Source organism: Chamaea fasciata, unplaced genomic scaffold (assembly GCF_029207755.1).
Source record: "Chamaea fasciata isolate MVZ Bird 193981 ecotype frontalis unplaced genomic scaffold, bChaFas1.0.hap1 SCAF_2, whole genome shotgun sequence".
Lineage (NCBI taxonomy): Eukaryota > Metazoa > Chordata > Aves > Passeriformes > Sylviidae > Chamaea > Chamaea fasciata.
In genome coordinates, this window is record NW_027094087.1 from 30874292 (window position 1) to 30902287 (window position 27996).

General features: G+C 43.2%; 1 protein-coding gene across 12 annotated transcripts in view; it reads right to left on the reverse strand.

The window, feature by feature from the left end:
• The window catches only part of TENM4 (teneurin transmembrane protein 4), a 1208276-nt gene that overhangs the window by 13300 nt on the left and 1166980 nt on the right, over window positions 1–27996 (reverse strand). For all 12 annotated transcript variants that reach the window (XM_066175594.1, XM_066175595.1, XM_066175593.1 and 9 more), the window contains 5 exons: window positions 26081–26958; window positions 14809–14981; window positions 11085–11320; window positions 4391–4687; window positions 1595–3209 (listed from right to left, as the gene is read on the reverse strand). In XM_066175594.1, coding sequence (XP_066031691.1) covers window positions 1595–3209; window positions 4391–4687; window positions 11085–11320; window positions 14809–14981; window positions 26081–26958 — 3199 coding nt within the window. The remainder of the gene's footprint in view (window positions 1–1594; window positions 3210–4390; window positions 4688–11084; window positions 11321–14808; window positions 14982–26080; window positions 26959–27996) is intronic.

Below are 27996 nucleotides of genomic sequence, written 5' to 3' on the forward strand. Positions count from 1 at the left end.
GGGACCTTGTCGCTCTCTACAACTGCCTAAAGAAGGTTGCAGTATAGTGGGGATTGGTCTCCCAGATAACAACCAATAGGACAAGAGGAAACAACCTCAAGTTGCACCAGGGGGAGTTTAGATTGGATTTTAGGAAAAATTTCTTCACAAAATGGGTTGTCAAGCACTGGAAAAGGCTGCCCAGGGCAATGGTGGAGACACCATCCCAGGAAGGATTTAAAAGACGTGTAGTTGAGGCACGTAGGGGCATTGTTTAGTGGTGGATGTGGTAGTGCTGGGTTAATAGTTGGACTTTATCATCTTAAAGGTCTTTTCCAAACTAAATGATTCTATGATTCTTTGAATATAGGAAGGACATTTAGCATCAAAAGAATTTTCTGTAAAAATACCCCAGAGCTCATATTACAGCGATTTTAAAAAGTTTCAGGGGAAGCATTTCAGAGATGGTGTCAAGCTTTGGGGTAGGTGTGCCCCAAAATCTGTCCTTTCTGTCTAATGCACTTTCTTTTCTTGACTTTTTGTAGACACTTAATTCTGTGGGGCAGTTCAACTTTGAACTACATGGCTAGTAGTGTAGTAGTCATGTAGACGCTCTGAAATGGCTGACTGTAATGAAAGGTTTAAATTGCTTTGCCATTCTGCTAAAACAAATCTGCATGCCATTTGTTTAGTTGCAAATAAATCTCTAGGCTAAACTGCGTAAACAGAGCTGCCCTCTCCAAAGAGAAAGGTTATCAGGACATTAATTGGTAGCTAAACTTCATACATCTGATGGGACAAAAAACTGGAAGCAAAATAAAAGGAACAAATGCCTAAGAAGAGAAAAGGAAACAGGTTTGGGAATTACAATCTTCAACTATGCTAATGAATGAAAAATGTCCTGTACATGGGGGTCCAGCTAGCAAACTAAAACTTATGTCCACTAATTAAAAGAATGGAAAATCTCATGGTTATCAGGACACTGAGAGAGGAATTACCTATTGTACCGGTTTTGGTGAGGATAAATTTCTTTACAGTAGCCGGTACAGGGCTGTGTGTTGGATTTGTTCTGGAAAGTGTTGGTAACACAGGGATGGTTTTTTTACTGCTGAGCAGTGCTCACACAGAGCCAAGGCCTTTTCTGCTTCTCAGCCCACACCACCAGCAAGGGGGTTGGGAGTGCACAAGGAGTTGGGAGGGGACACAGCTGGACAGCTGTCCCTGACTGACCCGAAGGATATCCCAGACCATAGGGTGTCATGTAAAGCTGGGGAGGAAGAAGGAAGGAGAGGACGTTTGGAGTGATGGAGTTTGTCTTCCCAAGCTACTGTTTTGTGGGATGAAGCCCTGCTGTCCTGGGGATGGCTGCCTGCGGATGGGAATTAGAGAATGAATTTCTGGTTTTGTTTTTCTTGCACAAGTAGCTTTCGCTTTTCCTATTAAATGGTCTTTATCTCAATCTCTGCCTATGGGTTTTCTCACTTTTTCAGTTTCCCACCCTACCTGGGAGGGGTGATTGAGCAGCTGTGGGGCTTAGTTCCCTCTGGCGTTAGACCATGACACCTATTTGCTGATGGTAAGCTTGTGAAAATGTTTATTAATTTAAATGTCTTACCTGTCATGTAACACTTGATATCCTGAGAATTGCTAATGGGGTTGTTGTTTTTGAACATATACAGGTTGAAAGGCATTATGTTATTGCTACTCAGATGCTTCCACATATCATGGTCTGGACTTGTCCAGCGACCCGCTAGCACATCATAGTCTCTCCGTCCCATGTGGATAAGCTTTGTGAGGGGGTCGTACAGTCCTCCATGGTAGCCAATGATGATCTGGAAGTTGGGATTAGTGTCCATATAGATCTCCCCATATGCTGTGTACAGTATCTGCTTGATCATTAAGCCAGTCCCACTGAAGACAGCCAAAGGAGTGCCAATGTTATCGCATGCTATGTAGAATTCATCGCCGCTGCTGAGCTCCATGGCGAAAAGGTGGCCTTGGAGGTCATAGTACAGCGAGGTGATCTCGGAGCTTGAGTGGTTGTACAAATGGGTGACCTTGGTTGGGTTGGTCAGATCTGCGTAGAAGAACTGCAAGTGATGGCCATGGCTGGTTTTGCTGGAGACTCTCCTTCCTAGGCCATCATAGCGGTACTTCACACTCCACCCACTTGCTTTATTGTAGGCTTTGATGAGCAGGCCAGCTGAACTGTACTCAAAAATATCATTGCCCCTTTGCTTCAGGAAGCCATCTTCATCCATTTTGTACTGCACATCCCCCAGTCTAGTAATCCTATCCCTGAGGTCATACCTGAGTGGTGTAAGGCGAGCACTATTCCCTGGACTCAAGAGATGGAGGTTTCCATTTAGATCATAGCTATAACGCCAGAGAGGTTTGTCATTGATAGACACAGTCTGCAACTGGCCATCAGCATCATATTCATATGAGTAACGAGTTGTGTTTGCATAAGGGCCAACCTTCAGCTCTTTCTTAACCACTCTCCCCATGTTGTCATACTGCACAGTCATCCAGTACATGAGAGACCGGAATATCTCATACTGGACCTCCTTCATCCTGCCATAGGCATCAAAATGTTTAGTGTGGGTCATGACAGCAGTGGTGATAATCTGGTTGATATCGTAGTAAATGACCCCAAATTTACCAAATTGCTCAGTTTTGCCTGACACATCATCGTACCTGTAGAGATCAATAGGCAAAGGTGTCTCGTTGATGACCGCTTGCATGCTGGTCACACGGAAGCTGTTGTCATAGTTATAGTCAAAGCGTGCATTCACCATGCCCTCCTCAGTGAAGCGGAAAATCTGTCGGTCAATGAGGGGTCCTATCTGTCTGTACCTGATTGTGCAGGTGAACCCTTCATTCTGCAAGTTTATGGTCTTCAGCATGCCCGCAGTTTCGTCGTATGTGAAACTGATCTTTGTGGTATCGTAGAGCATCTCGGCTAACTTGGACAGCTTCCCATACTTGTAGATGACACGTCTCCCTGTGCCCAAGTACAATGTGTGGAGGAGCTGCTCATCCTCTGTGAAGTCCTGAATTACTGAGGCATTGCCTTCTGGAGGTCGGTAGATGTTTCTGTAGTAACCAATGGAACGAATGGTTTCCAAAGTCTGACGGGCAACGTTGGGCATGGTCACTGAGGACAACCGGTCATTCTTGTCAAACTCAAAGATGTACTGTCTCTGGCTATGAAGGAGTAGCACCATGGACTGGATGGGAAGAAGAAAACTATAGATTATATCCCTGTTTTTTGAGCAAAATTATACTCTCACAAAACCTGTAAGACTCCTCAGTCCAAAGAGCAGGGCAAGTAGGACAAATCTCTACACCGACAGAATTCAACATGGCACAGCAAGTATCCTCAGACAGGTGTAGGTCAGTGGAAGAGGCAGTTAATGCAGTGAGGAAGGTCCAATTTCAGAATGCTCAGTTTTTCAAATCACTACCCTATAGCTCTCTTACCAAATTCCCTGTGCCAATAACCTTTGAAAACTAACTAAATAAAATTGGTAGAGCTACTTAAACAATGCTTGAAAAAGTATCGCTCAACACCTTCCAATATTGAATTAACTGATTCTGTCAACCCATCTTCTATTACCCTCTTCCCCCAAATTTCTGCCTGCATGCTTATTTATTCTGGGATTTTTTTTTTTAACATATAACAAACAATCCACATAGATTGTACAATACAAGGAGTAAGTCAATACTTCCTCCTTTTTAAAAGATATGGCACAACTACAGTTTCCTTAAACTGTTTTAGGGATAGGTGCTATTCAAAAACCAGGAATAAAACATTCCAATCCCAGGTATATAGTTTATGGATCTGTGGGTCACTGGGCAGTGTAATGGTGAATGGTAATACTGAGAAAATGTAAGTTCCATGCTAACCTACAGAGTGCAGACCCCAGGAAACATTGCAAAGTGTGCTCCAACAGTGGCTGAATTAATGCCTCACTTATGAATTACATGTATTTTTGTAAGTAGAAATGGGCCACTTGAAGAAGGCAAGATGTCAGACTGTATAGGTCGTTTTCACATGGACAATCCTACTGGAAAACCCTACTGATCACTCTGCTGACTTTATTTGAGCATATTTTATATTGCAGTCATCTCAATAAAGCAAGACAGTGCTTAAAAATCACATGTCAAAGTTTCACAGTTCCCATGCTCTCAGCGTGACTGGGAAAAAAACACCTCAGACAATTTTCAACTGCTCTGTGGTGGTCTGGCACCAAAGTCACTATGTGCACCTTAGAGGGCCAGAAGAGGAGGACTGGACCATAAGGACCAGCAATTGCCTGAGGTGAGGGAGTGCAGCTGTACTGATGTCAAAGGAGTAAAGCCCATGTGCCTCAAATGCACCATCTCTGCGCGGTAAGAGCATTCTCACCTTCTCCAAGTAGGTGTAGCTCCATGATTTACCATCAGCAAAGATTCTGGATGTAATTCTGCCAGACTGATCGTACTCCATCCTTTGTGACATTGTGCCCCTCTGAATTCCTGCGATGTGTCCTCCTGGGGAGTAGGTGACATTGACCCCGTTCAGTCTGCTGCTGGGTGACCAGAGACTGGGCCTCCCTGCCTGGTCATAGAGGATGCGGAGCGTGAACTTGCGGTGGTCATCATAGATTTTCTCAGTCCTTGTCACACGATCAAAGTCAAGGGACAGCAGGTTCCTGTTGTGAACCTACAGGAAAAAGGGGGAGAATTAGGAAGCTGGAAACAGTTTAAGTTAGAAAGACTAGCCTTGTTTCACCAAATACCTCTTTACACCGCACTGGAGAGTATCCAGTTGTTCATTGCTGCTGGATAAGACACAATTTTTAAAGCAAAGAATTGTCCTAACATTGCTTTTACTGACTTCAATGAGGAGAGAGGCAGAAGTATGGTACTTTTGAAACATGACAGTGAAGGAATATTGCTCATATCCCAAATCTAGGTTTAGGACTGCTACAGCCAATGTGAGCTACTGAACACAGAATAACAACTTGTTGCAAGGAACATTTCCAAGATATTCTACTTAGTAAACCTAGAATGTTGAGTCTTTTGTTTTAATGCATATCAAAAAACACTTGCAGAAAAGAGACGGATGCTGTGCCAACATAGCAGAAATCAGTGCTTTTCTCTGAATATAATATTATATTATATATATTATATTCTCTGAATATAATGCAGGCATTGGAGGTTAAGCATGTCCCTGAGATGAAATGTGGAGGCTTTAACCACTGTTGATGCTATACAGAGTAGGAACTTTCCGGTAAGAGCTGGTGCTTTAACTTCGTTGGCCTGGGGTTATTCAGAGTGGAATAATTATACTCTGATCTTAAGACATGCAGAGGCACTGGAGCTAAGCAGAGGTATTTACTTCAAAGGCAAGAGCAGGAATACATTTTGAATCAGGGATTGCAGTGCACAGCAGTACGAAAAGGAGCTGATAATGTAACTCATATTTAGCCATGTGTGCAAGGAAACTTACAAAGCCACATCACCAAAGCAGCAAAGTACTGGTTTGAAAGCAAGAAGGAAAACCAGTATTCCCAGTATGAGCTTGCCAGTAAAGATAGCTCTTTCTCCATCCAACTACTTCCAAATCTCTTTCAGCTAGTGAGTATCCTTCTTCTGGAAGGGTGTAGATTCTCCTTGGATGAATCTCAAACTCCAAAGAGCTGACTTGGTCTTCAGTTCCTTTTGCAGCCCTTCAGCTACAGTCAGTAAACCAGAGTTTGCTGCTTGCTGTGAGGTTTTTATATCAAGTTAAAAACACTGCCCTATCCTGCTCTGGGTAACACTTACACTCCTGAACACTGACCAGAAGTGTTCAAAAACATGCAGATATGGCACTTGAGGACATGGTTTAGCGGTGAATATGGCGGTGGTCCTTATTTTTGTTCGACTTGTACAACTTTGCATGGTTGGACTTGATGATCTTAGAGGTCCTTTTAAATTTGAACAATATGTGATTCTATAATTCTGTGACCTGAGCACTGTTCTCTGCCCCTTCCAGCTTTGAGCTTGGCCACTGCTCAATGGCTAAGGATGTATGATTGAATTCCTGCTGTATTTTTAGGGATGTAGGAGTATCTGAGAGCTAAATAGGAAGAGAAAGGATGGCGCTGAATCAACAGTGGAGAAGTTCCTCAGCCCTGAAAGAACAGGAGAAGGAAAGGCTGAATCACAGCAGTGCCTTTGTCTTGCATGGGGCAGACATCAATGCTGAAGTCTAGAGAACGGGGAAACCAGAGAGCCAGAATTCAAAAGAAGGTATCCCAGGATGTGGGGAGAGAAGGAATTGTTGCCATGATGTGTGAGGATGATCTAAGAGAAGAGGCAAGTGCAACAACAATTTTCAATTTATGAGTAACAAGGGTAAAAGGTAGGTATGACTTGAGGGAAGAAACTTAGTAGAAAGGTAGACAATGCTCTAATTAAATACGTGTGAAATAGAGTGTAAATGTGCAATGGGAGAGAAGAAATCAGCCACTGTAACAGGGAAGCTGGAAAATAATTAAAAAGGTATCAAAACTGTTTAAGTACAGATGGACATGTGCAACCAAGAGGAATTTGGTATCTCCTAGGTGCTTGCCTCTATAGAGAGAGAAACATGAGTGGAAATTCCTTGCAAAAAAAAAAAAAAAAAGCAAAGAAGGAAGTAATAGCATCTTTGCCTCCCATATATTCACAGAGCAGCTCCAGCCTGGCAGCGGCATCTTCTTCTGCTGCAGGTCTTTGCCAAGAAAGCCGGAAAGAGCTCTTCTAGGGCTGGAACAGTAATCCAGGCTGAATGAGGTCTTCCTGAGAAGTATGTTAGCAGCAGTGCCATTCACTGGGCTGGAAGGACCAAACAGCAGGTCCCTGGATAGCTCTTTAAGCTTAGTCCAAATGTCTGTATCCTCTGACTGGTGCCATAAATTGTTCTACCCTCCCTATGCTCTGGCAAGCAATGTCTGTGAGACTAGTTGGAACCAATCTCTCTTTTCCTGTATTTTATTTTTTAATGATTTGTTTTCTTCTGCTCTCTTGGTGTACTGTCTCTTTTATCTGAGAAGTGCTGCAGTGCTAACAGTAACCTCTCAAGGTGATGAGCAAAGTGAACCTTACCCTGCCAGTAGCCTCTGAAGAAGGTCTAAATCTTTTTCATAGTTGTTCAAGGGCATGCCTTATACAGAAGTGAATTTTCTGCAGAAGAACTGACAGGGCTGCAGTCTGCAGTCCAATAACTGTGTTTTATGGTGAGCAGCTAAATAAAGAGCCATCCTCCATCCCAGACCTTACTCTGGAATGGAGTCTGAAAACCTCCTGCAAAAAGGTTTTGCCCCTCAGAGTGTTTGACAAGGCTTGTGATCAGCACAGGATCAAGACAGGGTAAATTTAAATCCACAGTTCACAGTGGATTTGACATCCCTTTTAAAATGTGTGAGAGACTAAATTTAACCCCAGACTCATGTTCCACAGTACTTTATGCAATTCCTTACCCTTCTCTGAAAAAAAAAAAAAAAAAAAAAAAAAAAAAGAAAAAAAAAAAAGAAAAAAAGAAAAGATCCTAAACACACTACCATCTCCGATTTCTCCAAAGCTTCCTTTGGCACTCCTTTAGCTTAGATGATGATTAAACAACATGCATTGATCTCCCTGGGAACACAAGACCACAAAAAGGGAGAGGAATCTCCTGAAAACAGCCTGGCAACCTTTAGCAGAGGCCAAAAAATACTCCTGCAATGAGAACTCCAGGAGCCAAAATCATCCATGTGATGAATGGCTGCCTACAGAGGAACTTCCCCAGCAAATTGCTGAAACTGGCCATTGCCAGACCTCAATGTCTTGCAGAAATTATGGAGATGATCCTGGACCATCTTTATTAGTCAGCATACCAGGAATGGCTAGCACCATTTCCCTCTCTGGTCATGATGGCTCTGGGGATTTCTGGGATATTAGGTCTTGATGCCACCATTAACCAGCTGCCAAGGTCCTGGGAAAAAAGTGATTTATGACAGGAATTACCATGGTCAAATAAATAGAAGAACCGAGCCAGCAGCTCCGTCTCTTTTTGCTGTCCTGTTTGCTCTATTGTCAGAGATTATTTTACATAATTCTTTATTGAAAAACTCAAGCTTGTTTAATTAAAAAAAGGGACCAGCGTTTACCTAATGCTCTGTCTGCAAATGGAGTCTGTTGTTGCTGTTGACCAGGGATGGGTGGAATTCATAGCCAGCCAATCTGCAAAGATATCTCACTGCCAGGTGAGCGGACAAAGCATCACAACTTTTCACGGGGTGTGTGGGACAGCAAAAGTGAAAGGGGCTGCTTTAACATATTTGTACCACTTTACAGCTGCCTGGCCAAGTACAGAGCCAGGTCAGCACTGGTGGAACAGGGAAAAATGTATCAGGGCTGTCCCCTTTCCCCTCATCTGTGCAGAAGTCTCTGCTGTGTGCCTTATCCATGCAATAAGGAACCATGTATTGCATTATTTCCTAGGGAGGGTCAGGGAGGCAGCTGTGAAAGTGGCCTCATTGTGCTGAGAGCTCATCGAGCTCATGGCAACAGGTTGCCAGTCCCCAAGCACACCATGGGAGGAAGTAGCACAACTCATAAAAAGTGGATCCTTGTGATGAGAGCAGAAAGGATAGCTCTTTTACAGTGTCCAGATCCTGTTGTCCTCACTTCAAAAGCTCCACGGAATGATGCTGGTGCTTCTGTGGGATATTCTTTCCCCATGGAACACCATGTCTTTGCTGCCGTCTCATGTGAGCAGTGGGGTGAGGGGAGAGGGAAAGTAGTAACTTAGTGACATATAGCAGAAAATGGTAACATTTCCCAAAATGAACAAAACCGTGTTGAATTTAACTTTCCTAAGTTTCTCTCCTGCCAGGGAAAGCAGTAATTATTGGTGTGAGGGAAGAGGGGAACATCACACAGAGAATATGTTAAGTGTTGTGCAATCCCCAGGGAGGCAATTAGCACCTTACAGGTTTTTGTATAAGGGATGCAGATGCTGCCATGAACACACAGGCACACAAAACATCTCATACACCCTCAACTACTTTGAACATCTGAACACAGCCCTATCTGAGTCCTTTGACCATGTAAGATGCACTTCTGCTTCACTAGAAAGGCCCTGATAGGCTCAGAATGTGAATAAATGCTGGCAGATTTATAGGGATACCAGCAACTAGCCTGATAATTCATTTTGCCAGTGTTTTTCCAACTGTAGTACAATATAAAACACAGACACATTCTGTGTTTGAATCTACTGCAAAAATTTTGGGAGATAAAACTGATATGGGCAGCTGAGCTGTGGCTAAATGAGTGGAAACTGTTTTGAACACCAAATAGCTGTGACCCAGCTGCAGATTTCAGAAGACCCTCTCTTTTCAGAAAAAGACCTTTCTGTAAATTTCATCAGTTATTAAAATAAAAGGAAATGAAATGAAATAAAATAAAATAAAATAAGCCCCCCAAGACAAACCCAACAGAAAAGTGTGATGACAACTGATCTGCAGATACACAGCAGTTCACACTGAAAGAGCAGCTTCAGCTTTCATTACTGTTTGCATTTTTCCTCCTGGTAACAAAATATGAGGCTATCAACCCATGGGGAGAAGAACAGAGGCTGGGGTGGAGAGATTGAAGAGAAATACTTGACAAGTGCGAGTGAGGAGAGATGGGAGAAATCACACCAAAGTGGCAGGGATCATGCAGCAGGGAATAGGGAGAGGTGAAGAGCAAGGACTGGGAAACACATATCCTGAAACCAGAGCATTGATATTTACTGCCAAGCTTAAGTGTGAATAAATAGCTGCAGTCCTTTTGCTGTGGTGGCATTACATAGCACTAAGCATTTTTCTCAGAGGGTCTGAATTTGCCAGGTGCTGAGCAGCTTCCCAGGAACCGTTCATCAGCCTGTGACTCTGAGACTAGCAAGGCACAGGGTGAGTGCACAGGACTTGCTATTACAAGTTCCCAGCTTTGCCAGCAGTTAGCAGATGAATTACAGCTTATTGGGCAAGATCTTTGAACAGCCCTGACAAGTACGAGGTGCATTGTGTGGAACAATGTTTTCAAAACACATCAGTCTCAAGCACAGAAAGGTCTGGGCTCTCCTGGAGGGAGAGTACTGTCAGGCTGGAGGTGCTTGTAACACTTCAGGGAACAACAGCAATTGTGGTGCAATGCTTTGCGAGCCCAGTTCTTCAACAGGTTCAACAGACTCGCAGTTTCAGGTATCTGGAGTTTTTTTCTGAGGTTTCCCAATGAACAGTATTCATAGAATCACAGAATGGTTTGGGTAGGAGAGGGCCTTAAAGATCTTCTAGTTCCAAAACCCCTGCAATGTGCGGGGACACCTTCCACTTGACCAGGTTGCTCAGAGCCACATCCAACCTGACCTTGAACACTTCCAGGGATGGGGCAGCCACAGCTTCTCTGGGCAGCCTGTTCCAGTGTCTCATGATCCTCACAGTAAAGAATTTCTTCCTAATATTAATCCAAACCATCTCTTTTTCAGTTTGAATTCATTGCCCCTTGCTCTGTAACTCTATGCCCTTGTCCTAAGTCCCTCTCCAGCTCTCTTGGAGCTGCGTTAGGTAATGGAAGGTGCTTTAAGGTCTCCCTGGAGCCTTCTTTTTTTCAGGCTAAACAACCCTAGCTTTCTCAGCCTGTCCTGATATTTCAGTGCTCTGCTCTATCACTGCCAGCAGCACAGGTGGAAAACACCTGCACTAATACACTAACTGGTGTGGTATTTTATAATTATGACTGTCTCTGGCTTGCTTGAACAGCCTGAGATGATGGCTAAAGCTGTGGTGTCTGATGGGAGGTCATGCATTCCCAGTGATGCAGAGGACTGATAGGGAGATCAGCAGTACCACCTTTGATGGCTAAGGGAACATCAGCAGATTAGGAGACATAATGATACACTCCAGTCATAAAGGTTATGTCACTGAGGGTGAACAGCCAGTTCTCTCTGTCCTGCAGCTCCATGCTTACTGCAGACAATACAAATCATACCCATCCCTTTCTGCCACGAGACTGGGGACTGATGAGATGGGAAGTGGAGGCCAAAAGTGCTCGTGGTTCTCACTTACCCTCAGCCGGCGTCCAAAGACAGTGACCTGCCCTCTCGCTTGCTCCTTCCTCTGCCTCCACTCCACGAGGTTGAGGCCATTGTCAATGGGCAGGGTGACATTCCTCTTCCCCACCGTGGGGTTGACGGTGCCAGCCAACAGATGCGGTTCGGTCTGCAGGGCCACCTCCATGCCATTGGCGAGCATCAGTCTGAGGGAACCATCAGCACCGATGTAGTAGCTGTTTCGGACTTGGTCTGAAGACAGAAAAGAGTTCTTTGCTTATCTTTGATGATACAGCTCCAGCTCTTCATTTGCTCCCTCACCTAGGCTGCATCAGCATTTTGGATGGTTGTAACCAAATGCACTCTGTTACTCACCTGTCCCACTCAACGGGAGCAGAACATCAGTTTCATCAGGGAAAGTAAACATAGACAATTGCTTTTTCATTCTGATGAGGTTCAACACCTCATATTCTTGCAGAAAGTCTTGCACAGGTTAAAAAAGTAAAAAAAAACCAACTGTGTAATACCTTACTAAAGGATGGAGGTTCAAACCTCTTCCTCTAGGCTAGAACACTGTGTGGTGAGATATTTGTTTTAAATCAGTCTGACTGAAAACTTTCCATGCTTTTATATCCTCGAGATCTTAATTTCACAACAGTATACGAGAAAGCAGGGCCACCTACTTTCCTAAGCTCATTCACTGTCTCACAAGTGACAGGAAATTGCACAGCAAGTTAATGCTAACCAGTTCCCCAAACAACAGCCAAATCCTTTCCCTTGAGAAAGCTTTCAGGAAGCAACTGAATTTCTCATGTTTGGAGAGAAAGCAGAGGCATTAAGCTCCCACATAAACATCTGGCCTCCACTAGCTCTTGAAAGATCAGGTTTTGAGGCCAGTATTTGGGAACTCAGGAGGAGTTGAACAGAAGAGGAATCTCTCTTCTACATCCCTCAGGAATCAGGCAGGCTAAAAGCCCATCCTTTGAATCTCCAGCTGGCATTTATCTCTGCAGAGAGTAGCTCACGAAGGGTAAGAAAGCATGAGACTTACTCAGTGCAGAATGGCTTTAGAAACATATTATACAAACACTGCCTTATCTGAAGCTCCTCAAAAGCTGGAAAATATTACCATTTCTGTCTCCCAGGTTGCCATAAACTCTTAATTGTGAATAAAAGCACCCATTGAAAATTCCCATTAAGTGTCTTTCCTTTTTGAGGCAAGCTGGGTTTTGTTCACCAGTTGTTTGGCCATAGCTCAGCAGGAAACAAGATCACAATGAAATTACCATTTCTTGTCCCCAAGAAATAGATCAGCAAAGAGCACAGTTTGGTATAGTTAGGGAAGGAAATGTGACACCAACTGGTCCTTTTTTATGTGGGTCTCATCCTGCTCCTGTGGTAGCCAGCTGTACTTCTGCCACAAACATCACAGCAGAACCGCTGCTCAACTTTACACAGCAGTGAGAGTAAAACTGCTGGAGCACAGGATTTTGCCAGAAACAAACAGCAGTGATCCACAATGCAGATCCAAGTATTTTAGCTCTACCACTGAGTACTGTAGGTTGATGGTCTTTGACACAGACTCCAGCCAGATCAAACCCCCTCCATGCTTGAGTCTGCAAATGGAGAGAAGGGCCAGCCAGTTGGCTGCCACAGCTTTCTTAGATGTTTAGTTTGATGCTAAAGTATTAGGAGATGTGCTTTAAATCAAATCAGTGAAATATCCCTGAAGAGGGAATATATTCCTCCCTTGTTTTTCCATCACCAGGAAGCAGAGGAAGGCTTGAAGGTTTACATGAAATTAATCAAACTCGTGATGTTCCCTTTGTGTTACATAAGCACCACAGAAGCATTATTGTCACCAGTGTGGCGAATGTAAATCCTCTATTTTCAACATTTTCCCAAGAGAATACTCTTCCCTGGCTCTGGAAGACATTTCTTAAGGGCTACATGAAATCCATGGGCTGTTGGATGCTGTATTTTAGGCTGCTTTGGCTCTAGGGCACTTCTGCCCTACTTTGGCATTGAACAAATGCTCACTTTGTCACTAGTCCAGAAGACAAAATCCCCCTGGAGTGTTGATGTGCCTATTGTAGAAGCTCCTAAATCCATCCTACAGGAATTTGCAATCTTCTGAAAATGCCTTCTCAGATCTCACCTGTTCACAGTGTGATCCAAGTTTCCTGAAGGGTTCACCAGTAATTTGGTTCACCAAGCCACCTCTTCTGCAACATTATCCAGATCTTTGTTTTAAGAGTTTCCTCAGATGCAAACAGTTTCATAATTTTATACTTCTGAAGATAGTTAAGCTGTTTGTAATTCTACATGGTTTAATGGCCAGAATGTCCCTGTGCCGGAGGGCAGGACGACGAGAGAATTGACTGTGGCACCATTATGTAATTGCTTTCAGCGCTGCGTATATAAAACATACCACAGTCAATTTTGTCACTAAAGGGCCCCCAACAGTGGGCTCTATTGCTTAATAAGGCTCTTGAGGTGAAGCCAACCTTATGTCTGCACAGTTGTCACACATCTTCATGTGAGTGAGTGAGTGAGATGGGGTGGAGTAGTTGCATCTGTCTTACAGGTTCAAGTAAAGAATAAGAAAGTGTTTCCCTACAAGAATATGGGGACAGCTTGAGGGGGCTGGAACCCTCTTAGCTGCCCTCATCAGAAGGGTAAAAGCAGTGTTTCAGGCATAGCAGGCACTTTGTTTTAGGAAATGTTGATCTTGTTACAGGGAAGGGGAAGGAAATTGTATCCCAGAGATGTGGGAATAAATGTCACTCTGGAACGTGCTTGCCCCACTCGGAGCAATTTGTTCCTCACAAGGACGAAAGATGTTTCACACCCCATTGTAATCAGTCACAGACAGAGTGAATGAGATCTGTGGAGTAAAGAAAACAGAGTCTGAAAGTTCTTTCCCTTTCCTCAAGCCCCAGAGAAGAGGTGTGATAGCTCATCCTGATCCTAAGGAGGCTTCAGCTTTCAGAACCCAGAGATTCAGGCTGGCACTGTTTGTGCAGTACAGGTTTTGCCACTTACCAGCATGTCAGCACAGTGCTCCCCTGCTATTTATTCCTCTTTAATTTCCCAATTCATTTCCTTTTTCCTCCACCTAATCAGTCCTCTGCTTCCCACCTTTCTACCACAGGCACAACTGTGCTCATTTCCCACAGCCACAAACTGGTCCCACCAGTCCTACCCCACCTGTCCACTTTTCCTTTGTGCCTCTCCACACCACCTCATAGCTCAAACACAGACCTTCTGAGGATGGTCAGTTTTCTGGATGCTTCCTTATGCATGTTTGAAATGCTACTGAACAAAGAATCAGAACTCCGGCAACCAGCTGGAAGGCTGCTCCAGGAGGAGAGCAACTTTTAAGTCAGAAGCCATTAAGAGACTGAAGCAAAGGGGTTGGCTGAAAGTGTGGTTTGATTTATACAACCCTTTTAGTTACAACAATAATGGCAACGATGATGAAGGACTGTACTGCACAAGCCTGCACGGCAAGGGGACTGGCTGGGAGTGGAGCAGAAAAACAGCTGCAGAGCATCCACTGTGCTAGGGAATGAGGCTAAGTAGGTGTGAGTGTGTGTCTGTACCAGCATGTGGGGAGCTCTGGGGCACTAAGAATGCAGGTGATTTTTGGTGCTGGGATTATCAAGAAGATGCCTGTTTCCTGATGGATAATCCATTGTGTGCAGCTTGGTTAGGAGAGGGTTGGTGGCCCAACTCACCTTGAAGCAGGGTGTAGAAGGCTCCTGATGCTGACAAATTGGTTGTTATTGTAACATCATCCTTGCTGGAGGTTTCCACCTGGACATGCACGGAGCTGTCGGTATCGCTGCGGAAGCTGCTCACTTGGCCAGTAGGGAAGGTCACGTTGGTCAGGCGGCCAAAGCTGTCGTATCTGAAAGAGAGAATGTAATGAAGTCAACAGCATCAACAGAGGACGGATCATCCTATAAAGCAGCGACCAATTCTTCAAGTCATCGTCCAGATTTTTCACAGAGAAAAATGCACTATCACTCTTTCAGACAGTCTTGACCTTCTTGGCCTCATGAGAAGAAAATCACAACTTTTACCTGGAGAAAATGAAGCAAAGAATAGAAAACTTCTAAATACACATTGGCTTATACTTCAACATGATTTTTCCAACACTCCTCACCTGCACTATTGTTTCTTGTTTACAAGAGTAACTTTATTTCCTATCTACTATGTTGTGCCTTACAGAAAAGCACTGGCTTGTGCTTCCTGTCTAGAAGAACTAGGAATTTCTGAAGGCCACCAACTGATTTGTCTGGTTGTGTCCTGAGCTCAGCAATTTACTTTTTTTACCCTATCTAATTTTAAAAAGCTAGATATTAAGGTAGCAGCAAGGACCAGATTGGCCACATCAGGTAGAGAACTGTCCTTTGTGAACATGGTGTAGAATCCTGAGCACAGCTGAACCCCCATGTCTACCTTTTACTGTTCCTAGGACCATATGGAAGGACTGATTTAAAAGTGTAAAAAAGCAGAACAGTTTTCACCCCTACTGTGTCCTTGCCTTTTCCAATGAGGAATCAACATAAACACCATCTGGGAAGGTTTCTGTGATGTGGACACCTATGTACCAGGGCCCAGGTAAAATAAGCTTCATACACACAGGCCCGAAAGCAGTTAACAAGCTGGGGGAGTTTTTTTTTTGATAAAAAGAGAAACAGACACTTGTGTCTAGAGCCCTCCTGAGTTACGAGAGCAAGTACACTATTATGTCTCCCATCTGTGGCATTACAAAAAGGTTCACAGACCCAGAAGGCTGACAAGGGACCTTTGCAGTGAGGTTATTGTAGTTGAAATGGAGAGCAATAGGGAGCTCTTCCGGCTAATCTCTGGAGGGCTGTTGGACCTTCTGATAAGATGGACCTTCAGGGAAGGGGTATTTAAATAGTTAGGGAGAAACAGAAAAATGCCAGAAAATCTGTCAGGGATAAATGCTTGACTTTTTTCAAGTCTTGCCCACAACTCTTTTAAGAATGATTTATATGAAACTAAGTAGATCATATTATGAAAATGTATCACTTGGGGATGCAAAGTATACTGTGGGTGAGCAGAGAGGTCTTGTTCTCCTGTGCTACCCAGTGGCTAGCCTTTGAAGGAATGCTGTGTCCAGTGAAGGGCATCATTCCTCAGAATGACAAAGTAATGTAAATGATACATTAAGGATAACAAGCTTAGAAAACCTGATGTAAGAGGCAAAGCCAAAATAAAAGGGTTCATTCAGAAAAGAGAAAACAAGGAAGTGGGAAGACATCACCCTAACAGCAGGTGTTCTGAAGAGGGTTATAATAAATTGCTTATCATGTCTACTGAGGATGTGGCAGAAAGTAAATGGAAACAAGGACATTTCAGGTTAGAAGCTGCAGAACATTTTCAAGGCCTATGGTTGCTCCAAGCAGAGGAACAGATGGAACACTGGATACCCCACTGCCCAACTCTTTTAAGGATGAGTTAGAGAAATGTTTTAGAGGGGATCTGGATACAGATGATCAGACCTTGGAGGGAGCAGATGGTTGAGGAGCTCTTGATGCTTTTCTTTGGGACTACTCTGAGCTAGGGAATAAGAAAATACACTCCATCTAGTCACAAAACCCGGACACCAAACAAACACCTGAGGAGAAAAGGGGAGAGAAGGGGAAGGGGGAGGTGTGGGGAGGGGAGAGCAGGGAGGGCAAGGCAAGGCAAACACAAAGTACTCCTGTACTGCAACCGATGAGAGGTCCATGAGCAGACAGTGGACTGGCTCTGCACTATACAGAAAAAAATGTCTTCTCTTCCACTCTCATTTTTTCCAGATTTGAACACAGTGCTGGTACTTCACTTTTGAAATATGGTGTCAGTGATTTAATGTGAGGAAGGGCTGGTTGAAAAGATGATTTTTGCCCAAGTTTAATATTTAGGTTATAGTGACTAAGTGGGTGACTTTATTGCAAATCTCCCCAGCTCTCAGGTTTGGAGACACCATTACATGAGGCTTTTCTTGCCCACAGAGCAGAAGGGGAGGCAGTAAGATAGAAGAAAGCATTTTCCCCCCACAGTCAGCCTATTGTTCATGGATTATCCAAGCCTTCTCTTTCCCTCTGATATCCTGGCAATCAATCAGCCACTTGTAAAATGGAAAAGAAAAAAGAAAACAAAAACAAAACCAAGAAAAGGTAGAAACAGAACTGCATTGCAGGAGTTTGGCAGAGATCAGTTGAAGCTTTTCCAAGCAGCTAGCAGCACACAGCCTGATTCTGAGCTGCATCTCCATGCAAGAGCCAGAACTAAAGTGCTCCCAGTACCAAACAATTTACTCCAGATTTGTGGCTGCCCTGGTTGTACTGAGACAAATGTATTTTGCTTGTATGGTCTCCAGTCACCTGTACATCTCCTCCTAAACCAGCATGTGAATCTTAAACAGAAAACATCACAGGCAGTTTCTTTATCCCATCTGCTGAGACAAGACACAAGGGACATGATTTAGTCTCTTCCCTGAGCAGAGAAAACATTGTTATCACTGAAGATGTGTTGTATAACACCCTAAATTCCTTCTACCACAACATCAACACTCCTATATATATAAACCAGTCTGTACTGGTAAGGGTAGAATCAACCTTGCAAATGTTCTGAAATTTCAGTTAGATGAATCTGAATTTGGCACCTCTGACTTGGTGGATTAGTAGGTGTGATTTATTTCTATTGCTTCATTTAGATTTTAAAAATGAGCTGCTCCTAAAAGTAAGCCTGATTTGCCTCCTGAAAAGAATGTCACAAATCTAGATATGTTGCACTGAAATCTAACGGGTGAGTTTGGTGTAACAGGAGTATAAAAGGAAGCAGGATTGCAGGTTAGGGAAATAAGGAGTGCAAAAGCCAGGATGCGGGAAAAGAGCTTGTTCATGTGATAAGTGCTGAGTCAATGTCCTGTGAGTCATGGCTTTTTATCCTAATTGAATGGCACTCAGAAAAATGCTGAGAGTCAGCACAAAGCCTCTACTCCATGCAAGTCCTACTTATGTGCTCCAAAGAAGCCTCAAAACCCTGTGGATACTCAGTTTAACAGTTCCCTGCAGCAGCAGACAGCCAACTCCTTATATTCACGAAATCACAGAAACAAATTGGTTTGGGGCGAAAGGGACCTTACAGATCATCTTGTTTCACTCACCTCACCATGGGCCAAGACACCTTCCACAAGATCACACTGCACCGAGCCCCACCCAAACTGGCCTTGAACACAACCTGTGATGGGGCAGCCAGATCTCCTCTGAGCAACCTGCCACAGTGCCTCACCACACTCACAGAAAAGAATTTCTTCCTATCATCTGCTCTAAAACCTAGCCATGTTGAGTTTAAAGCCATTTCCACTTGTCTGAATGCAGCACGCTCTTATTAAAAGGCAAGTAGTGCCTTTTTATATAATATTATGTAGTGTAAAATAAATATTATTTTATATAGTATTTAGGTAGTGCCTTTAAAATAATATTTCTATAATATTCCTGGACCTCAAGCTTCTAGCCCCCTCATAAACGGTTCTCCACCTCTCTTGGGCAAATAAATAATATTTGCAAATATGCAACTGGAGAAATCTGCCAGTAACCTCTGCTTGTGCAAATTAGGTTAAAATGGCAAGAAAAAAAAAGAATTTAAAAGTGTCATGGTGCCTAGACCTCTGTGCACACATTTTTCTTGTAAAGTCAAAATGACTAAGTACAATACACTTAATTTACATGGTTACATTTTTACAGCTGTACAAAACTCACAGTACTTCATCAAGAGCAAGGACTCTCATTTGGGACTTTGGATCCTGAGAAGCAAGGCTCCTTTGGGGACAGAACAGTCTGGAATGATCTTCTGGAATTGGTTTAAGATATCTGCAGTAGTATATTAGACTTTTTGGCATATCCTTAGTCACCCCATTAACCTCCTTCAGAAGGAACTAGGACCATCTGTGTTTTCTGCATGTGCAGGGGCTGCTGCACCACTCTCTGCCCAGCAGCCAGACAGGGATCTGCCAAGGACTGGCTTTGGGCGGGGGGACAGCTCACTGATTTGCAGCTGCAAGGAGGTCCTGCCTTACAAAGGCAGAAAAATGAGAAGGTAGGACAATTAGACCGTTCCCATTTTTATTATTATTTTTAACTGGTGACAGATGAAGTGTAAAATGCACACGTCCAGACTAAAGCTCCTTTTAGCACTGTGGTGGCAATGCAAATGGAGGTGTGGGAAGCCCATTAGCACGAACACACACAGTGTTTTCTTCTTGGCAAACAGTTCTTTTTCTCTTTTCTGTTTTTACTCAGAACTGGAGCATTTTCCTCTTTTTCCATGATTTAGCTCACACAACACATACCTGATATCATCTATCACATACCTACAGTCTCCCAGGGATGTGAAGACTTGTACATCTCAAAGAGATAAAATGCTTAACAAGTTAAATGTGCCAGTTCCTTCCACCTCTGCCTTTAGCCCTATAAAGGCCCTTAAAGGCACACTTCAGCTTGGAAAGGAAGGCCAAGTGACTTGCTCTTCTATAGCTGCAGGTGTGCCCTGGTATTTGCAGTAACATAAATCTCTCCTAGTCACCTCATTTTGCAGCTAAGCTGCCAAGTCTGTTTCCACAGCATCGGGATTTAGGGCTGGACCAGTTTTCATCACAACCTAAGATTTCTGTGTTCTCCAAATACTCTGAAAGCCCCAGAATTAAAGAAATACTGAAGCATGGGAGTGCACAGAGCAGCCACTTGGAGCAATGAATCCATCACCTGCTAACACAGCTGCTGCCTCCCATTCAAACCTGCTGCAAAGCCTCAGCACTTACAATTACAGTGGCAATTATTAGGCCAGCAAAGGAAGCCGTTGCCATCCATTCCCAATTGGAAATGTATTTAGCTAAGGTTCAATGCACAGAATTAAAATGGTATTTGGTGCTTATGAGGTCTAATTGTTGGCTTGTAAACATTCAGAGCTTTCATTTATCACATTACCATTGTGTAGAGACCTGGACCTTGGGAATTAAAGAGCATCTTAAGTACCATCTATTCAGAAATCAATTTCTTGCCTGAGTTTCTGCATTTCCTCATTTTAGCTTCTTCACATTTCATCAGCCTTTTAAAACACAAGTCAAATAGATCAGAAAAAATCACTATGATAATATTGCATTTAGTGCCAAAGTGTCTAAATGGACCTTGCAAACTATATTTTGCATGTGATTATACCAACGTGCATCCAGTGCCTCTTAACAAGCTCTCCTCATCTCAATTTTTCAAACAACATTAAACACAACATTAAAAATAAATCTATAACAGACAAACCGATAATACTCAAAAATGCATGAAGGCAAGTCCTCTCCCAAATGACCAAAGGCCAGGTTGTGGTCACAGCCTGCTGAATTTTCTGACTGCCCAAAAAAGAAGAGGAAGATCTTTTTCTAGCTTTTATGATATTCGTAATTCCCTTGGTTCTCAACTAAACTTTGCTACCAGGCATTCATTTCAGGGCACGGCAGTGGCTCAAAATGGACCTCACAACTTTGTGAGGGTACTGGAGAACTGCTATTTTATCATGGTACTTTGTGGAGTTTCACTGCAACTTTGTCACAAGAACAATAATGAGAATCTTATAATTTTATCATGTAGAAATTGTGGAACAAGTGGAACCAAGAAATCTTGCTAGAAGAGTTGGGAGGATGAAAGCCAAAGGTGTTTCTCATATTCTAGTCTGCTGCAGGAGTAGAACAAGACCCTCACTTGAACTACACTAAATCAAATCTGTAAAACTCTGTGTATGACCTGATAAATCACAGTCACATAGACCAGGGCATTGACTTTGGCACCAAAAGCTGCTGGTGCTGGGGTGGGACCTCTGCTGAGACCTGGGGGTCACTTGGAAGCCATTCAAGGTCCTCCTGCATGCTCAATCCAGATGGCTCCTACCTTCCATCCATTACAGTGTGTGAGGTTTGGCAGAGTTTGGTTCTCTGTAAAACAGCCTCCAGTGTTACGGGTCAAAGCTCCCCTTACCACTCATCTGAAAATCTGGCTCCATGAGACCCTTTGCCCTCCAGGCAGCTGTGAGCCACTTCTTGGGGAGTCTGTGAAAAGGTTTTGAATTTCTGGGCTTGGCTGGAGCAATGTGTAAGCATTTGAGTCTGTATGGGAGGAGGTGACCTTCAAAACTAATTGGACACACAAAGGACCTAAGTAAAAGAGCCTCATCTGGGCTAAATAATGCATAGACGGTTTGACTGTGGCTCAGAGGGAAATTGAATTAATGTACAGTGATAACATCTCAGTGAACTAATCAAGATAATTGCCGTATTCTTGATTTAAACAAATCCATTAATAAGAATTTCCGGATTTTGAAGCAGACAAACAGCAACTGCTAAGAAACTTTGTAAAGGCTGGTAGCAATTTTTTTCAGGTCAAGTTGAAAAGCGGCAACAACAAAGCAGCAAGTAGTCACACAGCATCCTTTGTCTTTGACTGGAGGAGTTAAACAAGAAGTCGTTTCCCTGGCTGAGTTTCCAGATCAACTTCCTTTGCTGCTGATTATCACTGTCACCATCACCAGTTCAATGGCAAGAAAAGTCTTTAATCCAGTTACTGGACAAACTGAGCTGCATTGCATTAACTGGCAGATAATGTCAGTTCTGCCCACTGAAGGGACAGAAAAGGTCTATATAATGCTAAAATCCTCAAAGTAGTCATAGACAGGTCTTTGGGGACAGGCTAATTACTGTAGAGAGCTAAGTTTCACCCTCAAACAAAAAGGGAAACGGCACACCATTATACACTGAGTTTTACTCAGAGCTAAACCTGATAAAACAGGATTGTTAGAGCAGACTTGGGTGTAGGATGTGTGAAAGGAAGAGCTGTAAGTGCTGTGAGCAAGTCTGCCACTGCCTGAAGCCAGCGCTGCTCTCTTTCCCCACAGAAATGAAGGGACAAAGTGCCAGTCCAGCATGAAGCCTTGGAGGACCCGGATTCCCTGGTGTGCCCTAGAGACAGACTTCCAGTACTGCATCAGTGTATCCTGCCTCCTTCCCTCCTTTCCAGAGTCACGCCAATGTGCCCACATGTCAGAGCTCTTTGCAGACTTATGGTAAAGGTTAAGAAATGCCCTGGTAAGAACAGCACCTGGAGGAGAACCAGAGATGCTGGCTATGTTGGCTGGAACTTGATGTTCTTTAAGGTCCCTTCCAACTCAAGCCGTCACTGTGATACTGTGATTCCATGATGAACACGTGTAGTGATGCCACTCTCACAACACCACTGCTCTGTCATGTTTGGTTTCTGATTTATGGTCCTTTGTAGATAGCCGGCTGAAGGTAAATCTTTTGAGGATGTTCTTCATGGGGCCACTGGTGCAGTGTAAACTTGCCAGCTGGATTTACTTTACCCTTAACTTTTTAAGCAGCAGTGTCCAGCTTGCCCCGGTCCACAGACAACTATTGTGTGCTGTGAGAAACATGAAACTTTTCCTCAGAGTCAGATTTGATGCCTTTTTTTCTTTGGCCATGAGCAAAACAGAAATATGAACTTCATCCTTCCCCACAGTCAGGACTGAAAACTACTTTAGAGCACCTTCCAGCCACTCATGTTCACAGGAATTCTCTAAATCACTTAAACCTTCCCAATGTACATTTCCTGACGTTCTGATAGAGAAACCAATAACATGAAGGTATTGAATGTTGATTTTATTTGGTTTACATCATCTTCAGCTTCTTCGGTAACAAGGAATTTAGACTTCATTCTGCCATCCCTGCACCCATCCCTGCAGCTTGTGTTCGAGTCATTAAAATCCTCTGTCTGGTGAGATAATATTTTAAGATCAGAGTCCTGATCTAAGATACCAAGAAATGGAGAATATAGTGCTTTCGTGGTTGGTCACTCTACCAGTTAGGTCATCTCAGCCTGAAAAAATCACACCTTCTTGTCAATTTGAATTTCTCTGGCTTTGCTTTCCAGCCCCATATTCTTCTCAAGCCTTTCTCTGCTAGACTGAGAGTCCCTCTCTAGGTGAGAGCTTTGGCTGTCATGTTGTGATCTGGACACTTCCCAGTCTCATTCTTATTGAGATAAATAGATCAAGTCTTTCTTGCTCTCCCCATGAATGCATTTTTGTAGAGTTTTTCTGCCCAGCCTTCCATTTCCACTGTTCTTCATAAACAGCATTGGAGCTAACAATGTTAGTCACATTTCCCTGCTGCACAGGGAAAAAATCAGCTTCCTACTAGCCACTACAAGTAGAGTGTGATGAGTAAATATATTAATTTGGTTTGTCCATCCAAGTAACAAGTTAGACAGATTTGCCATGGAATCATGTCAGGATCACACTGAAGACTTGATGCCTTGCTACAACTCCGAGAGTCAAGGCTCAGCCCACTTACATGTGCACCCTGGCATCAGACTGTACAAGAACATATTTTGTTTAAATGAAACCAACTTTACCAAGCAATTGAAATATTTGACCCTTATTTCCTATTCTAATTTTATCAGTCTGATTTTATATTCTTTCCCTGGTTACACATGCAAAACCTGGACAGAATCAATCCCTGTAATTCACTGATCTGCCTTCCAGGTCCCGAGTGGAGTGGAGTGGAGTGGAGTGGAGTGGAGAGGAGAGGAGAGGAGAGGAGAGGAGAGGAGAGGAGAGGAGAGGAGAGGAGAGGAGAGGAGAGGAGAGGAGAGGAGAGGAGAGGAGAGGAGAGGAGAGGAGAGGAGAGGAGAGGAGAGGAGAGGAGAGGAGAGGAGAGGAGAGGAGAGGGGAGGAGAGGAGAGGAGAGGAGAGGAGAGGAGATGATAGCATGAAAATGAATAGTCTCTAATTCAAGCATGGAAGATACAGGCTGACCATATAAATAAAGCTTTATAACAGCAACAATAATATAGGTAAATCCATTGTTATCACTAATAATAATTATAAATAATGCAGATGACCATGATAGGATCCTTTTGACCAAACTGTAGACATTTGCAATGTAAACATCTGTATCTGAACTCATCATTCTCTACTACCTTTGCAGAGATAAACTTTCAGAATACAACTCTTCTCATCCTAAAGGAAACACCTAGAATGGGCCTGTTTCTCTCCACCTGCCTGTAAAGGGAGGCTGAAGTAAATAATTCAGATATAGACTTTTACCCTGTAGTTTTATATAGTTGCATCAGAAACAGTCAGGAATAGTTAAACAGAGACAAGTGATCACAGGTTTGGATGAGGTATCTCTGAAGGCACAGTCACAATTCAGTGATGCTGTGCTATCATACAGCGCTGGCTTGCTCTAGTAAGATATCCATAGTCCAGCCACTGGGGAATACTGTCTTCCATTTAGCTCTAAAAAGCTTTCTTATGACTCTTCTGAAGTGCATAAAAAGATCAGAACGATGACTTTCACAAATGCTCTATTTTCCTGGACATCAAGAAATAATGGATCACTGTTATAAATATACCCACAGAGCAACTCGGTTTTGAGTTTCTGTCTTGTTTTACCTCCTTTATATTTTCACTTGCACTTTAAAATAAAAGATTATGTTTGAGGTATAAATCTGACCATTATTAGCTGTAATGTTGAGTTTGCTTCACTGTCTGTGGCTGCATCTGTTTTCAAGCACAGGAACTACTGGGTTCTTTGCAAAAAGAAAATACCTCCTGGATTTAGCACAATGGTCCTGACAATACAGCTGGCTTTCACTCCTGTGGAGAAAAATGCCCTCTTTTTCCTCTCTAAGGCCTTCCTCAAACAAATGCAATGTAAGAGATGGAGAGTACTAACTTGGATTCACTGAGGAATATTGCTACAGTAATTGCAAGCAGAACATTGATGAAATACTAATAACATTTCAAAAGATTCATCACAGTTTCCATCTGTTCTTTTCAAGGCAAGAGCAGGGGCAGAGAGCATTAAGCAAAGAAATTTGAAACTGGGCCTGGAACATTTTAAGGAGAGAACCAAAGCAACCACATATCAAGACACAGGTATGTGGGTTTAGCCAGCTTTTTCCTTTCCTGAATCCTTTTTATTTAAACAGCTTGCTTGTTTGTCATCTTGGGAACTGTCTATTCTAGCCAAATTGGATTCTTAAAATGGGTCTATTATTATGTTAGCTGAACACTTCCATGTAACCATTCAAAGCATGTGGGAAATGATGCACTTAAAGGAGCATTTTAAAGAGGCTACACCTGTAAATAAAAATTAAACTAAGGAAGAGGGAGGGGAAAGGGCTCTCAACAGCAGGATGAGTCCTTCTAGGTGCTCTTCACTCAGTTATCTATCTTTGTGCTTTTTTATAACAGAAATGTGTTGTCTTCACAATATTTATAAGCAGGGAACTGCTAACAGTAGTACAGAAAAGAAGCACAAATATTCAAGATACTGCCATCTCTGGGTTTTTCAATGCATCCTGTCTTCTCTCTGTTTAAAAACTCTTTGGGGATAGTCTTGAACAGTTCCAAGACTTTTAAAGCTTAGTGAGGCAAATTGCAACAGCAGGAATTGAGCAGTCCATTAATTACAGAATTGTTTCCAGAGCAAGCTCTCATTAGTCATTGCCAATTGTCATTCTACATCAGACATTTCAAACAGGCACAAAAAAGACACTGCAGCATAGGAAGTAGGTGAAAAGCTGTGAAAAAAGAGGCTCTGATGGAACTTTCCTACTTCCAACGCTTTCAAAGCCAAGAAAAATTCTCTGACACGCAACCTAAATCTCCAGTCCTGACTACAGTTAAGGAGAACCAGGTGTCCAAATTACTTGGAAAAACTCAGCAGAAATTCTGTCTGACTCTTGACTTCGTAGAGGGAGCTTATTCAAGCTCTAAAGCACTTATTGCCAGTATCTAGTGTTTGAGAGAAATCTAATACTGTCTGTTCTGGCCATTTTATTTGGACAATAATTCTGATCAGGGAATTAAATTCTACCAACCTTGCACAGTTCAGAGAACACAGAATGAAGTCGGCAGCCCCAATATTTATAAAATACTTACTCATAAAATGTCGTCCAACCATTTTCATTGCTTTTAGTGGCAAGGAGACCAGAGTTGCCGTGGTAAGTCATCATGGCTACTTCATGCCCCTGTGTTGTTACACTCTTGAGTGCGCTGTTGGTACCAATCGTCACCCAGTAGACTTGGCCATCAGGCACCACCAGCCAGAGGGGCATCCCTGTGGAATCTCTTCGGATATTGACTAAGTTGCCGTTATTGTCAGTGATCAGGGTTATATCTCCATCTCCAGAATAAGTAAAATTGTAAAGATAATCCCCAGTGGTAAGGCTCTGAGTATAAAGGTGCTTCCCACTGGTGTCAAACAAGTAGAGTTCCTGGTCTATGGGTGAGGACAACTCGTACAGATTTTGTGTGTTGAGGAACGGCTTGTTTTTCCGAATGAAGCGGATGCGGATGTTCCCCAGATCGGCCACGTACAGCTCCCCATCCGCGCACACGGCGAGGGAGGATGGCGCGTTGAGCTTGGCGTCCTTGGCGTAGCCGTCGTCCCCCGAGAAGCAGTCGCAGTTGGCGTCGTTCTTGCAGTCGCAGCTGCTCGGGGCGCCGGCCACCAGCGAGATCTCCCCATTGGTGGTCACCTGCCTGATGCGGTTGATCTTCTTCTCGTCGGTCTCAGCGATGTACAGGACCCCGTTATGGGACACGGCCAGGGCGGTGGCAGACTCCAGCGTGGCGTGGATTGCTACCTTGCTGAGGAGAAAGTGATCCATGCCTGGCACCTGGCAGTGCATGGGCCTCCCCGCCACGATGCGCACCTGGTGGTTCTCAGAGATCTGCAGCACAACATTATTGTCGAGGACGTAGAGCGAATTATCCATGGGATTCACTGCCAGATCTGTGGGCCATTCCAGACGAACCTTCACGGGAAAAAAACACAAGGGAATTTTTATAGCAATTTTCCTACTGCATGACTGCTAGGAATCAAGCACAATGAGGATGGAATCAACATGGATTAAAGGGGGAATGGGTGAAAAACCCCAGAACTAATTATTACTTGATAGGTGGCCATGGAGGATATAACTTGCTTTGAGCGAGGGGGCTTAGCTCCTCGTGAAGCAGTTACATGGGGACACCCACACTCTGCACTGGAACACTGGTGGGAAAAGGACGATGGACAGAGGCAAACCATTCTATGATTTTCCCTCTCCTGTGCATTTTGAATTGATGGAAGCTAGACCTCATAGCAGAGACCTGCGACTGTAAATTTTGCACTGTGAAGTGCTATGAAATCAGACACACAAAATAGTGATTCTTTTACTAAAGGATTTCTCACACAAGTGAGGCTGAACTCCACTTGGTAAATGACAAGGAGGGATAGACACAAAACTGGCAGCTGTGCCAGCATGTGTGAATATCTAAGTTATAACCTATGGTTTTCTGCTTTATGCTGAAAAAATGCAGAATAGCAATTCACAGGAAATTCAGGCAATTTCAGTTAATGGAGTAGAATACCTGTCCCTTCATGGTGATTTTCACATTTTGTTTTACCATAATGGGAAAATGGGTTCTGGAGTGACATATTCCAATTCTATACTGATAATCCACTATGACAGTGACTGGCAACACCACAAGTGAGTGAGCACTAGAATGACTTCATTTCTAGCTCTGTTTCTGCAATACACTCTTTTCAAGTGAACCTTCTCTTTTAGTTGCCAAACCTAAAAAACGTTTACCAACAGAATTCAGAACACTGTTGTTTTTTTTTTTTTTGTAATTTGTAATTTTTGCACATTTTTTTGATTGTTTTATTTTATTTCAGGTTTATATATGGAAAAATTCAGTCTTGTGCTGATGGGAATCTATCAGTTCCAGGATTGTTTCTTTGTTCTGAACCTTCTTTTCCCACTATCCATCTCAGTTGCTGCTTCTTCTTATTTGTCTGATGTGACTAAGTT